Consider the following 12617-nt stretch of genomic DNA (forward strand, 5'->3'; position numbering starts at 1 on the left):
AGTTGTCTTAAGTGCGTGAGCTCTGAGCAACAGGGCCTCCAGTTCGATTCCCACATGGGCCAGTGATGCTGCTCCCAAGCTGAGCTGTCGCTGAGCTGCCAAGAGGTGGCAGGCTGGCTCAGCTGGTGTAACAAGATTGCCTGTTCGATGGTGAGCTACATCCACCCGCAACTAAGACTGAACTCAGCACCTTGAGCTGACCTGCCGCTCAGATGGCTCAATGGATAGAGCATGCACTCTTAGCAACAAGGCTGCTGGTTCGACTCCCGCATGGCATGGTGGCTATGCCCACCCGCAACTAAGATTGAACACAGCACCTTGAGCTTAGAGGCCACGAGCTGCTGACAGGAAGCCAGATGGCAAATGGTGCCCTCCACAACGAAGGTTGAAGAACAACAACTTGTCTGGTCCCCTTCCCCAATTCCCCAACACTGTTCCCCTCCTCCAATTCCTGAATAAAAAAATCTAAAAAAAAAAATCCTCTTGTAATTCCGAACTTGGATGTAGCCCCCTATTACTGCATTAATAAATATCTCTAGCTTTGGGTAGGTAGACCAGTTAAAATTTTAGAACTTCCTTCTTCCAGAAATAAGAGAATATTTGCTTTACTATCTTCTGGGGTTGTTCTGATAAAACAAGAGTATGAAGTTGGGGCCAGCCGAGTGACTCAGTTGGTTAAGAGCGTGAGACCTGAGCAACAGGGCTGCTGGTTTGATGCTGACATGGGCCAGTGATGCTGTGCCCGAGCTGAGCTGTCACTGAGCTGACAACAGGTGGCAGGATGGCTCAGGCTGGTGTAACAACAGATTGCCTGTTCAATGGTGGGCTATGTCGACTCGCAACTAAGACTGAACTCGGCACCTTGAGCTGAGCTGCTGCCCGGATGGCTCAGTGGATAGAGCGTGCGTTCTTAACAACAAGGCTGCTGGTTTGACTCCTGCATGGGATGGTGGCTATGCCCACCCGCACCTAAGATTGAACACAGCACCTTGAGCTTGGAGGCCACGAGCTGCTGACGGGCAGCCAGATTGCAACTGGCGCCCTCCACAATGAAGACTGAAGAACAACTTGTCTGGTCCCCTTCCCCAATTCCCCAACACTGTTCCCCTCCCCCAGTTCACCAATAAAATCTTTATTAAAAAAAGTATGAAGTTGAAACTGCTATATTAACGCTATTTGCATACATTTATATAAGTTGACATCAATATATGAGATGATTGTTAGATTTTTAAATCATTCCTCTGATGGCTACCACAATTCCTCTGATGGCTATCCTTGCTCTTTTTTCCCCCCATTAATATGAACAACCAATAAATGATTATAAAAGAACAATAATATTATGTGTTACTATAAATATCCTAAGTAAGGTATACACATTGTTTATGTACCCAATAAACTCATTTGATTCTTTTGGGATTGAAAAATGGTTAAAATCTTAAGAATTATTTAATTTTAAAGTGTAGTTGAAAGTTCATACTTGCACACGACACATTGTCTATGAAGCTGAAGAGCAGTGAACATGACAATAACGGAGTAGTTTCTCGGTGGGGCTTTAACAAGGCGACGGAACTTGTCTCCATTCATTCTTATTACAGGTCTCTTATTGGTCCATTCCATCAGCTGACTAACCTTTTCAGATAACACCATCTAAAAAAGACAAAGGGAGCATGCTATTAACACTCTCAAGGCATTTAAAGTGCCTTTTAACTAGGCAACTTAACATCAAGACTAACAAGCAAGCACATAGAAAATGTGAGCGATCTCAAAATAAAATTTGGCAGTTTGGCCTAAGGATGATAATTATTCTTTTTTTTTAAAAAAGATTTTATTGGGGAATTAGAGGAGGGGAACAGCGTTGGGGAATCGGGGAAGGGGAACAGACAAGTGGCTGTTCTTTCATTCTTCAGTATAGTTGTGGAGGACGTTGTTTCACTGGCCCATGTAGGTATTGTGATCATTGCACTCTTCCTGTGTAAGGCATATTGGTCGCTGGCCTCTGGATAGCCACTCACGGCGGCTCTTGGCAGCTCACGCCGGCTGCCGGCCGCTCACTCACGGTAGCTTATGGCAGCCCACTGCAGCAGGAGCTATAGCCTATGCTGTTGCCGGTGACTCACGGCAGCCCAACTCCAGGTCGACCTGTCATTCACCATCTTAGCTGTAGAGGGCAGTGTCACTGGCCCTCATGTGAGATCTGAACCTGGGCCCTATTGCTCAGAGCTGGCGTCCCAAGCCAGTTCTTAACCAATGCGCCACTTGGCCAGCCCCTGATAATTATTCTTAAAATTAATTATTTCATGATGGGATTTAATCAAACATTATACTTTTGATGTGAATTGCTTACTATTTAGTAGTAAATAAAATAATATAAAATCAGAAACCCTTTCACTTGCCAAAGAGTCCAAGGAATGTTGAGTTAAACCAACTGGGTAGTTTTACACAAGATTTTGCTTCTCCAAGAAAAATACCCCACACACAACTACAGAGAAACTAGGATAGTTGAAACAACCTTGAAAACAAAGAATAAAGTGTTAGAAACCACTGTACCTGATTTTTTAAATGAAGATTTTAATGAGGAATTGGGAAAGGGGAACAGTGTTGGGGAATTGGGGAAGGGGAACAGCCAAGTTGTTGTTCATCAATCTTAGTTGTGGAGGGCGCAGCTAGCTCAGCTCCCAGTCCAGTCGCCATCCGGCCGCCCGACGGCAGCTCACAGCCGCTCAGTTCAAGGTGCAGTGTTCAATTCTACTTGCGGGTGGGCGTAGCCCACCATCCCACGTGGGAGTTGAATCGGCAACCTTGTTAGGAGCATGTGCTCTCCCAAGCTAAGCCATCCTGCCACCTGTTGGCAGCTCAGCAGCAGCTCAGCTTGGGCGTAGCTCACTGGCCCATGTGGGAATCAAACCGGTGATTCTGTTGCTCAGAGCTCACATTCTTAACCAACTGAGCCAGTTGGCCGGCCCTCACTGTACCTGATTTTAAGGTTTACTATATATAGCTATAGTAAGCAAGGCAGGGTAGTAGTGATGAAGGGATAGACATATAGATCAATGGAACAGAACCAAGAACCCAGAAATGGACCTACACAAGTATAGCCATCTGATTTTTCACAAAGGTACAAAAGTAACTCAGTAGAGTACGGAGAGCCTTTTTGACAGGCGGTGCCAGAGCAACTGGACATCCACAGACAAAAATATGAAACTCAAACTAAACTCTGCATACTTATACAAAAATTAACTCAACATGGATCACATACTTAAATGTAGAAATGAAAACTATAAAAATTTTAGGTAAAAAACATAGGGAGAAAATTTTCAGGATCGAGGGCTGTGCAGAGTTCTTAGACCTGACACCAAAAGCATGATTCATAAAAAGAAAAAAACTGATAAACTGGACCTCATCAAAAGTAAGAACTTTTGCTTGTGAAAGACCCTGTGAAGAGGATGAAAAGACAAGCTACAGAGTGGAAAAACATATTTTCAAATAACCTATTTGACAAAGAATTAGTAGCCAGAATATATCTATCTATCTATCTATCTATCTATCTATCTATCTATCTATCTATATATATATATATTTTTTTTTTATTGGGGAATTGGGGGAGGGTATCAGCATTGGGTAATCAGGGAAGCGGAACAAACAAGCTGCTGTCCTTTTGTTCTTCAGTCTAGTTGTGGAGGACGCCACTTCACTGACCCACGTTGGTATTATCATTTCGCTCTTCCTGGCTGAGACAGTCGTTTGCCGGCCGTTGGATGGCCGCTCACGGTGGCTCACGGCAACTCTGGCTGGCTTCCGGCCACTCACGGTAGCTCATGGCAGCCCACTGCATCAGGGGCTGCAACCTACACTGTCGGTGGCCACTGATGGCAGCCCAGCTCCAGGTCAAGCTGTTGTTCACAATCTTAGCTGTAGAGGGCGCAGAGTCACTGGTCCATGTGGGACCCAAACCAGTGGCCCTGCTGCTCAGAGCTCACACTCCCAAGCCAACTCTTAACCAACTGAGCCACTTGGCCGGCCTCCACAATATATTTTTTAAAACTATCAAAACTTGGGGCAGCTTGTTAGCTCAGGTGGTTAGAGCGCATGCTCATAACATCAAGGTTGCCAGTTCTATTCCCACATGGGCCAAGGAGCTGCGCCCTCCACAACTAGATTGAAGATAACTACTTGACTTGGAGCTGATGGGTCCCGGAAAAACACACTGCTCCCCAATATAATTTCTTAAAAAAAATACATACACACACACACATCATCATCATCAAAACATAACAGTGAAAAAAACAATTCAATTAGAAAATGGGCAGAAGACATGATGAGACATTTCCTTAGAAGAGGATCTACAGATAGCAAATAAACACATGAAAAGATGTCCTACATCATTAACCATTACAGAAATGCAAATCAAGAGCACAATGAGGTATCATTATACACCTGTTACCAAAATAAAAAATAGTGAAAATACCAAATGCTGGCGACGATGTAGAGAAACCGGATCTCTCATACATTGCTGGTAGGAATGTACAGCCACTCTGGAAAACAGTTTGGCAATTTCTTAAAAAATTAAACAACTAACCATACAATCCAGCAACTTCATTCCTGAATATTTATCCCAGGTAAATGAAAATTGATATCTACACAAAGAAAGAGCTAAATTTTGTTTGTTTCTTTTTAACAGCCAGTCATCAAGAAGCAATGGAAGAGAAGCATGGTTATTCAACAAGAATTTCAGTTGACATTCATGCAATCATATTTATTTATACTGCCCCTCATCTCTACCCTTACATTCAAACTTTGCAAGAGAAGTAACACAGGAAAAGATTTTTAAAATACAGAAGAATCTCAGTGCAGAGTTAATGCTAATTTGTGGTTTTATTCTTCAAAGGGATATGTTTATAAAAAGCTGGAGTGGTTCGTTATTCAGAAGCATTTGACCAGTTACATTTCCCATCGCTGACATTGAAATTTGGCCGGGGCAGTGGTGTTCAAACTTGAAAAATACTTATCTCCCACGAAATTCAAACATTAGATAACAGATGTTAGGATGTGCCTTTTTACTTTGGAAATGGAACATGAACCTACTAGAAAAATAGCACTCTGAAAGATAGGTGTCAGTAATGCAAAGGAATTGCCTCAGACTTAAACTAAACTAAGAAAAATAATCCCTAGAACCAGTAAGAATAGCTTCTGAAGCTTTAGTCACCTCAACACAATTCTCAAAAAATGCATGTTTAGTGGGTTGTAACTGTGTGACCCTAAATGGTTTTCCTAAGTGGTCAAGGACTTAGGACACAAGCATATTAATCCCCCCACACCCACTAGATGTTTCATAACACTTTTTAACTGCATTCTAGCACTTATCATTCTAAGAAACTTCTGATATGTTTCGTTCTCTAGACTGTTAGCTACTAGAGAACAGACACACACACACACACACACACACACACACACACACACACACAGTACTTTACCACATAGTTGACCCTCGTAAGTGTGTACTGATTTCTATTTAATGGAACCCAGGTGGGAATGGATTCACTGGCATAGTATGTTAACATATAAGGAAAAAAATATTATTGCACACATAAACACTTACATAGAAATGGAACATTTTTAATGTTGGAAAGGGAATAATAACATGGATTCTAAAAATGCATGATTTAACTTTAAAGCATGTCTGAATTCAGTCACTACTGAACAAAATGTATTTCCTGAGTACACCTCAATGAATAAGAGAAAGATGGCATAAAAATTAGTTTTGTAGCAGATACAAAACAATTCTGGTAATGGGGCCGGCCGAGTGGCGCGTTGGTTAAGAGATGGCTTGGGACAACAGCTCTGAGCAGCAGGGCCCAGGTTCAGATCCCACATGAGGGCGAGTGACACTGCCCTCTACAGCTAAGATGGTGAACAACAGCTCAACCTGGAGCTGGGCTGCCGTGAGTCGCCGGCAATGGCATAGGCTGCAGCCCCTGCTGCAGTCGGCTGCCATAAGCCACTGCGTGTGGCCAGCAGCCAGCATGAGTGGCCCACAGCCAGTGTGAGCTGCCAAGAGCCACCATGAACGGCCGTCCAGAGGCCAGCGACTGATCTGCCTCACCAGGGAAGAGCGCAATGATAATACCAACATGGGCCAGTGAAGCAACGTCCTCCACAACTAGACTGAAGAACAGGAGAGCAACTTGTCTGTTATCCTTCCCCATTCCCCAACACTGTTCCCCTCCCCCAATTCCCCAATAAAATCTTTTAAAAAAACACCAAAAAAATTTAAAAAAAAAAGAAAAAAAAACAAAATAATTCTGGTAAGAGCCACAAATTGAATATACTACACATGAAAAACTTAATGTAGACTCTAAATCCATAGAGAAATATATACTCTCAAAAGACTGGTATAACAAATAATCAACAAGACTTGTGGAACAATTAATGATACTAAGGAAACAGGTCATTGCTAAAGGCAGAGAAGAGAGTCAACTAGAATAGAAGATAGATAGGATAAGGGACGAGCAGTGGAGGCTAGTTCATCTTTTAATAGTAGAATCAATTACCAATAATGCTCAAGAGTAGGAAATATTTTATTTAAATTAAGGCTGAATAAATTAAATGTATTCAGGTTTTCCAACAAAATGGGTCCTTATTATTTGACACAACCTTAATGAGTCTCACAGCTCACAGAATGACACTGGTTCATAGTTTTAAAGTATGCATTCTCTATTTTAAAGCAGCCATTAATTTTGTTATATTTTCAAATTAAATTTGACAGTTACCAGCAAATTCAAACAGGTTTGGTTATTTTATTCACCATAGCTGCAGATTCTACTCGGGGCTATTTTATAAAAAAGTGTAAAGCAGGAACAGGTACTGAAATAGTTTTATATACTCTATCTCTATCCAATCACATAGGTATATGATCATTCCAACAAAGCAAGCATATGTGCTTTGAATTAGCCATAAATATATGGAGTCTTCTTGAACAAAAAGTCTTGAATAAACTTTCAACCAGCTCTATGTAAAACATTTACAATATTCCGCTTCCTGTTTATTAACTAGAAAGACCAGATTTCTGGCTATTCAATCCCCAAATAATTTATCTAGTAGAATAAATTATTTCAAAGGAATTACAAATTCTCTTTAAAGCTCTTATAAAATGGGATTATCACCTCAACAGACTGCTTAATACAGAGGCAATTAGGTTACCTTCTGAGTTCATTTTCTTTAAAATAAAGATAGATCATGATGAAAGGTGAACATGATAAGTAAGGTTATTATCCTTATTCACAACAACCTACTCTCTTAATATTTTAATGTATCTTAAAGTAAGCCTATTTTGAATTTTTTTTGAGAAAATAGCAGCTACAACAGTAAGTCCTCACTTAACATGTTCAATAGGTTCTGTGACTTTAAGTGAAATGAGGTATAATGAAGCCAATTTTACCATAGGCTAATTGATATAAATAAGGATAAAGTTCCTATGGCATTTCATCAATGTTATAACAAAATGACACTGAACAAAAGGCCATTATTTGGGGACATGCTGTATTTGGAATGCCTCATATTTATGTATAGGGCAGCAACATCTCTCCTTATAGATTACATTATTTTTTTTTTAAATAGGGGAATTGGGGAAGAGGAACAGTGTTGGGGGATTGGGGAGAGGGACCAGCCAACTTGTTGTTCTTCAATCTTCGTTGTGGAGGGTGCCTGTCGCCATCTGGCTGCCCGTTAGCAGCTCGTGGCCTCTAAGCTCAAGGTGCTGTGTTACAATCTTAGGTGCGGGTAGGCGTAGCCACCATCTCGTTTGGGAGTCAAACCAGCAGCCTTGTTAAGAGCGCATGCTCTATCCACTGAGCTATCTGGGTGGCTGCTCAGCTCAAGGTGCCGAGTTCAGTCTTAGCTGCAGCCGGGCATAGCCCACAATCAAACAGGCAGTCTTGTTGTTAGGAGCACATGCTCTCACCAGCTGAGCCATCCTGCCACCTGTTGGCAGCTCAGTGGCAGTTAAGCTCGGGTGCAGCGTCATTGGCCCATGTGTTAATTGAACTGGCGGCCCTGTTGCTCAGAGCTCGCGTTCTTAAGCTAACTCTTAACCAACTGAGCCACTCGGCCGGCCCTAGATTACAGTATTTATTCAGACCTCAAAACAATACTATAAGGTACTCTATTTTGGTGCTCAATTAACTGTTGAGTAAACAGAATCAGAGAGGAAAACTTGCCCTAAGTGCCACAGTAATACACAAAGCTGGATTCAAATAGCCCATGATCATTCCAAACCAGAGCACTACTGACACCTTGGTCCAGTAAGTCTTTGCTGTGGGGAGCTGTGCTGCACATTGTAGGATGTTGAGCTGCATTCCTGACCTCTACCCACTAAATGCCAGTAGCACCTACTCCCAGCTACAACCACCAAAAATGTCTCTGGACATTGCCAGATAACCCCTGGGGATAAAAACTCCTCCCTCAGGGCCGGCCGAGTGGCTCAGTTGGTTAAGAGCCTGAGCTCTGAGCAACAAGGTCACCGGTTCAATTCCCACATGCGCCAGTGGGCTGCGCCTAAGCTGAGCTGTCGCTGAGCCGCCAACAGGTGGCAGGATGGCTTAGCTGGTGAGGGCATGTGCTCCTAAAACAAGGCTGCTGGTTCGACTCCCACATGGGATGGTGGGCTACGCCCACCCACAACTAAGATTGAACACGGCACCTTGAGCTCAGCAGCTGCCAGCTGCTGACAAGCAGCCAGATGGCGAGTGGACTTGGAGCAGAGCTAGCTGCACCCTCCACAACTAATATTGAAGGACTACAACTTGGCTGTTCCCCTTCCCCAATTCTCCAACACTGTTTCTCTTCCCCAATTCCCCAATAAAAAAAAATCTTAAAAAAACAGTACAGACTGCTAAGTTTCATCCTCCAATAAATTTGATTCAGTAGGTCTAGTGTAGGTTCGAAGAATATAGAATTTTAAATATGTACCCCAAGTGAATCTTTATATACACTGAAGTTTGAAAACTACTGCTCTGCATTCTAATTCTTATGGGCAGGGAGCACATGTTACATAAATTTCTATGTATAACACTAGGGAATTAAATAATCATTAAACAATTCCAATGATGAACAACAGGGGAAAAAAAACCATTCCTAATAATAAATGACCACCTGATCTTCCTGGAATGTTTGAAGAATGTGATATAATCTAGATAACTCAAATATATAACACCTTAATAATTCCTACACACTTCATTCACTAGTTCTCTTCTGTCTTCTCTGGTATATGATTTTATAAAGGAATGTCTCTTCACATTTGAGTGGAAAGCTTTCTTGATAGTAGTTAATCTCTAGTACTGAAGAACCTTCTTCCTTATGATGCGTCATCCATTGTTAAGAGGTCATTATTTGGTTACTGAAAGCTATGGCTCAAAAATTAAAAGTTTGGGAGTGACCAGGTGGCTCGGTTGGTTAGAGCACGTGCTCTGAGCAACAGGGTTGCTGTTTAGATTCCCACATGGGCCAGTGTGCTGCGCCCTCTGCAACTAGATTGAAGACAATGACTTGAGCTGAGCTGCAGATGAGCGGCCGGTGGGTGGCCAGATGGCTCAGTTGATTAGAGTGTGTGCTCTTAACAACAAGGTTGCCGGTTCGACTCCCACATGAGATGGCGGTCTGCACCCCACGCAACTAGATTGAAAATGATGACTGGATTTAGAGCTAAGATGCACCCTCCACAACTAAGACTGAAGGACAACAACTTGACTTGGAGCTGATGGGTCCTGGAAAAAACACACTGTTCCCCCAAAAAACACACTGTTTTCCAACAAAGTTTTTAAAAAATGCTAAAAAGATTTAAAAAATTAAATAAAAAAATAAAAAGTTTGTTTTTCAGGAAACTACCCAGAAGAGGAATTGCTGGATCATATTATCTTATACACCTAAAATTATATATAATGTTATTAACCAATGTTAACACAGTACATTTAATTAGGAAAAAGAAATCTATAGGCTTCATACTAATACTAAGTCCCACTATTCACTCTCCAGACATTCCTTTATTGTCCGAAATCATAACCTTCAAAAGTAAAGGATTAAAATGTCACCTATGCACTCCATATCCTTCTATTTACTATTTAATACCTAAGAGTTATTAGTAAGAAACACATTTTCCAAAGACTACAGTACAGAAGACAGAGGTTTATCAAGAGAAGTACTCAGCAACTCAAAAAAAGCAATTGATTTGGAAACAACTTATATTGCAAATACTTTTTCCACTAACAGTTTAAAAAAACATTTAAGAAAATATACCCATCCACAGTTTTTAATTTGCATTGGATATGTTTATTCAAAACAAAATACAGGCTTACTGGAGAAAATCACTAAATTTATAAGCAAAGACTTTCAAAATCAACTAATTTCCCACCTTCTTGGAGTATATTACTTGAAGTATATTTTCACCTATTCAAATAAAAAAAACAATATTCACAATTAAAATATAATACCAGATTTTCAGACAACATGGTGCAGTAGGTAAAAGCTGTGCTTACCTCCTCTCACAACCACATGAAAATTACCACTAAACTACAGAACAACCATCACTGAGAATTGCCTGAAGTCTAGCTCAACCAAAGCCCTACAACTAAGAACACAGAAAAGAAACCACCTCGAGACTGGTAGGAGAAGCAGAGATGCAGAATGGGCTGTTCCCACACCCACATGAGACCAATAAAAATTGGGAGGTATATCTCAGCTGTGGAGGTCCCCCCCAGGGAAGCAAGGGGTCCAAGACCCACACCAGGCTCCCCAGGGTTCCAGTGTTGGTGAGAGAACCCCCCATAACTTCTGGATGTGAAAACCAGTGGAGATTGTGGCTGAGTGAGATGGAAGGTGGCTCGAGTCCTAGGCACACCTCTTAAAGGGCCCATGCAAGGAATTACTCACTGACTTGTTGACGGACTCTAGCTCTGAGCTCTAGTGCTGAGGTAGCAGCTCAAAAGGCACCAGGAACACATGGGAGGGAAATAATTTGTCTGGCTTCACGGCCAGGGCTGCAGGGGGCAGCTTTCTCCTGGATGGAGAAGCTGATGGAAGCTAATGTTTCTTTATTGAGCCCTAACTACTCCTGGCATGCAGACTCAGTGTGCAGCTGCCATATATGAGTCTCCCTCAACCTGGCTAACATGGATTGCATCACCTGGTGATTCCCTGAGACCATGTCCCACCCAACTTTTGGACCCACCCAAGCCACTTCCAGTGTCTTTTCCATACAAACGGCCTGTCCTGGCTCATACTGCAGACATTCCTAAAATCTCTCAAAGGTTCAGAAAACCCAAGTAAGCAGCACCTGGCCTTGGCGTGTCCTGTACCTCTGGCTGAGCAGCCCTAAGCCCAGCACTAGCTGCAGCCAGCCTTCCTTGCAACTTGAACTTTCAAGGTACCTACAGGCACAGCGCGGGTGGTGGCAATCTGCGGATTGCTTCATGGCTCATGCTAGGTGGTACCAAGCAGGGCAACAGCTGGAGCTGAACTTCAGCTGCAGTGGGTTTCCTCCCAGGAAGCCTTGGAGCTGGCACTCCTGGTGGCCAGCTTCGGACCCAGCCGGAGCTTCACCCACCTGCCTCCAAAAACAACACACACACAAAGGGCAGACTAGGCAGGTACCAGAGCCCTACTAAAGTGAATCCTGCTCTGTAGGGTCAGCCCCTGCACAATAGCTCCTCCAATGTAGTGGCAGCCAGTACCCACAACCAATCAGCCTGAGGGTAAATCCTTCCCATTCACATGCAAATAGCAACCAAGGCTCAACTACAAAAGGACACACACAAAGTACACAAGGGACACACCTGGAGCAACTGGCTCTGGTGACCAGGGAGAACGCACCACTGGGTCCCACAGGTCGCGTACTACATAAGGCTATTCTACTAAGACCAGGGGCACAGCAGTCCATCCTACCTAATAAAAAGAAACAAACACAGGGAGGCAGCCAAAATGAGAAGACAAAGAAACATGTCCCAAATAAAAGAACAAAAGGGGCATCCCAGTTTTGGGTACTTCCTCTCATAAGAGAGCTGTACTTTCGCTTCAATAAAAATATTTGCTCCTCTAAAAAAAATAAAAGAACAAAACAAAGCTCCAGAAAAGAACTAAACAAAATGGAGACAAGCAATCTACCAGACACAGAGTTCAAATAACTGTTTATAAGTATGCTCAATGATCTCAGGGAGAACTTCAGCAAAGGGACAGGAAACATTAAAATGGAGACAGAAAACATAAAAAAGAACCAGTCAGAAATAAAGAATACAATAACTGAAATGAAGACTACATTAGGGCCGGCCGAGTGGCTCATTAGCTTGGGAGCGCAAGCTCTGAGCAGCAGGGCCGCCGATTTGGTTCCCACATGGGCCAGTGACGCTGCACCCTCTACAGCTAAGATGGTGAACAACAGCTTAACCTGGAACTGGGCTGCCGTGAGTGACCGGCAGCCAGCATGAGCTGCCATGAGCCCGCTTTCCAATGGCTGGCGACCGATCTGCCTCAGCCGCGAAGAGCACAATGATCACAATACCAACATGGGCCAGTGAAGCAACGTCCTCCACAACTAGACTGAAGAACAAAAGGACAGCAACTTGTCTGTTCCA

At 42.8% G+C, this 12617-nt stretch overlaps 1 protein-coding gene across 1 annotated transcript in view; it reads right to left on the minus strand.

Annotated features, from left to right (window-relative positions):
- MAGT1 (magnesium transporter 1) overlaps positions 1-12617 on the minus strand; it is a 61060-nt gene that overhangs the window by 39497 nt on the left and 8946 nt on the right. Inside the window, exon 2 of the mRNA XM_019648142.1 lies at positions 1478-1647. Coding sequence (XP_019503687.1) covers positions 1478-1647 — 170 coding nt within the window. The remainder of the gene's footprint in view (positions 1-1477; positions 1648-12617) is intronic.

Source organism: Hipposideros armiger, unplaced genomic scaffold (assembly GCF_001890085.2).
Source record: "Hipposideros armiger isolate ML-2016 unplaced genomic scaffold, ASM189008v1 scaffold_121, whole genome shotgun sequence".
NCBI classification, from domain to species: domain Eukaryota; kingdom Metazoa; phylum Chordata; class Mammalia; order Chiroptera; family Hipposideridae; genus Hipposideros; species Hipposideros armiger.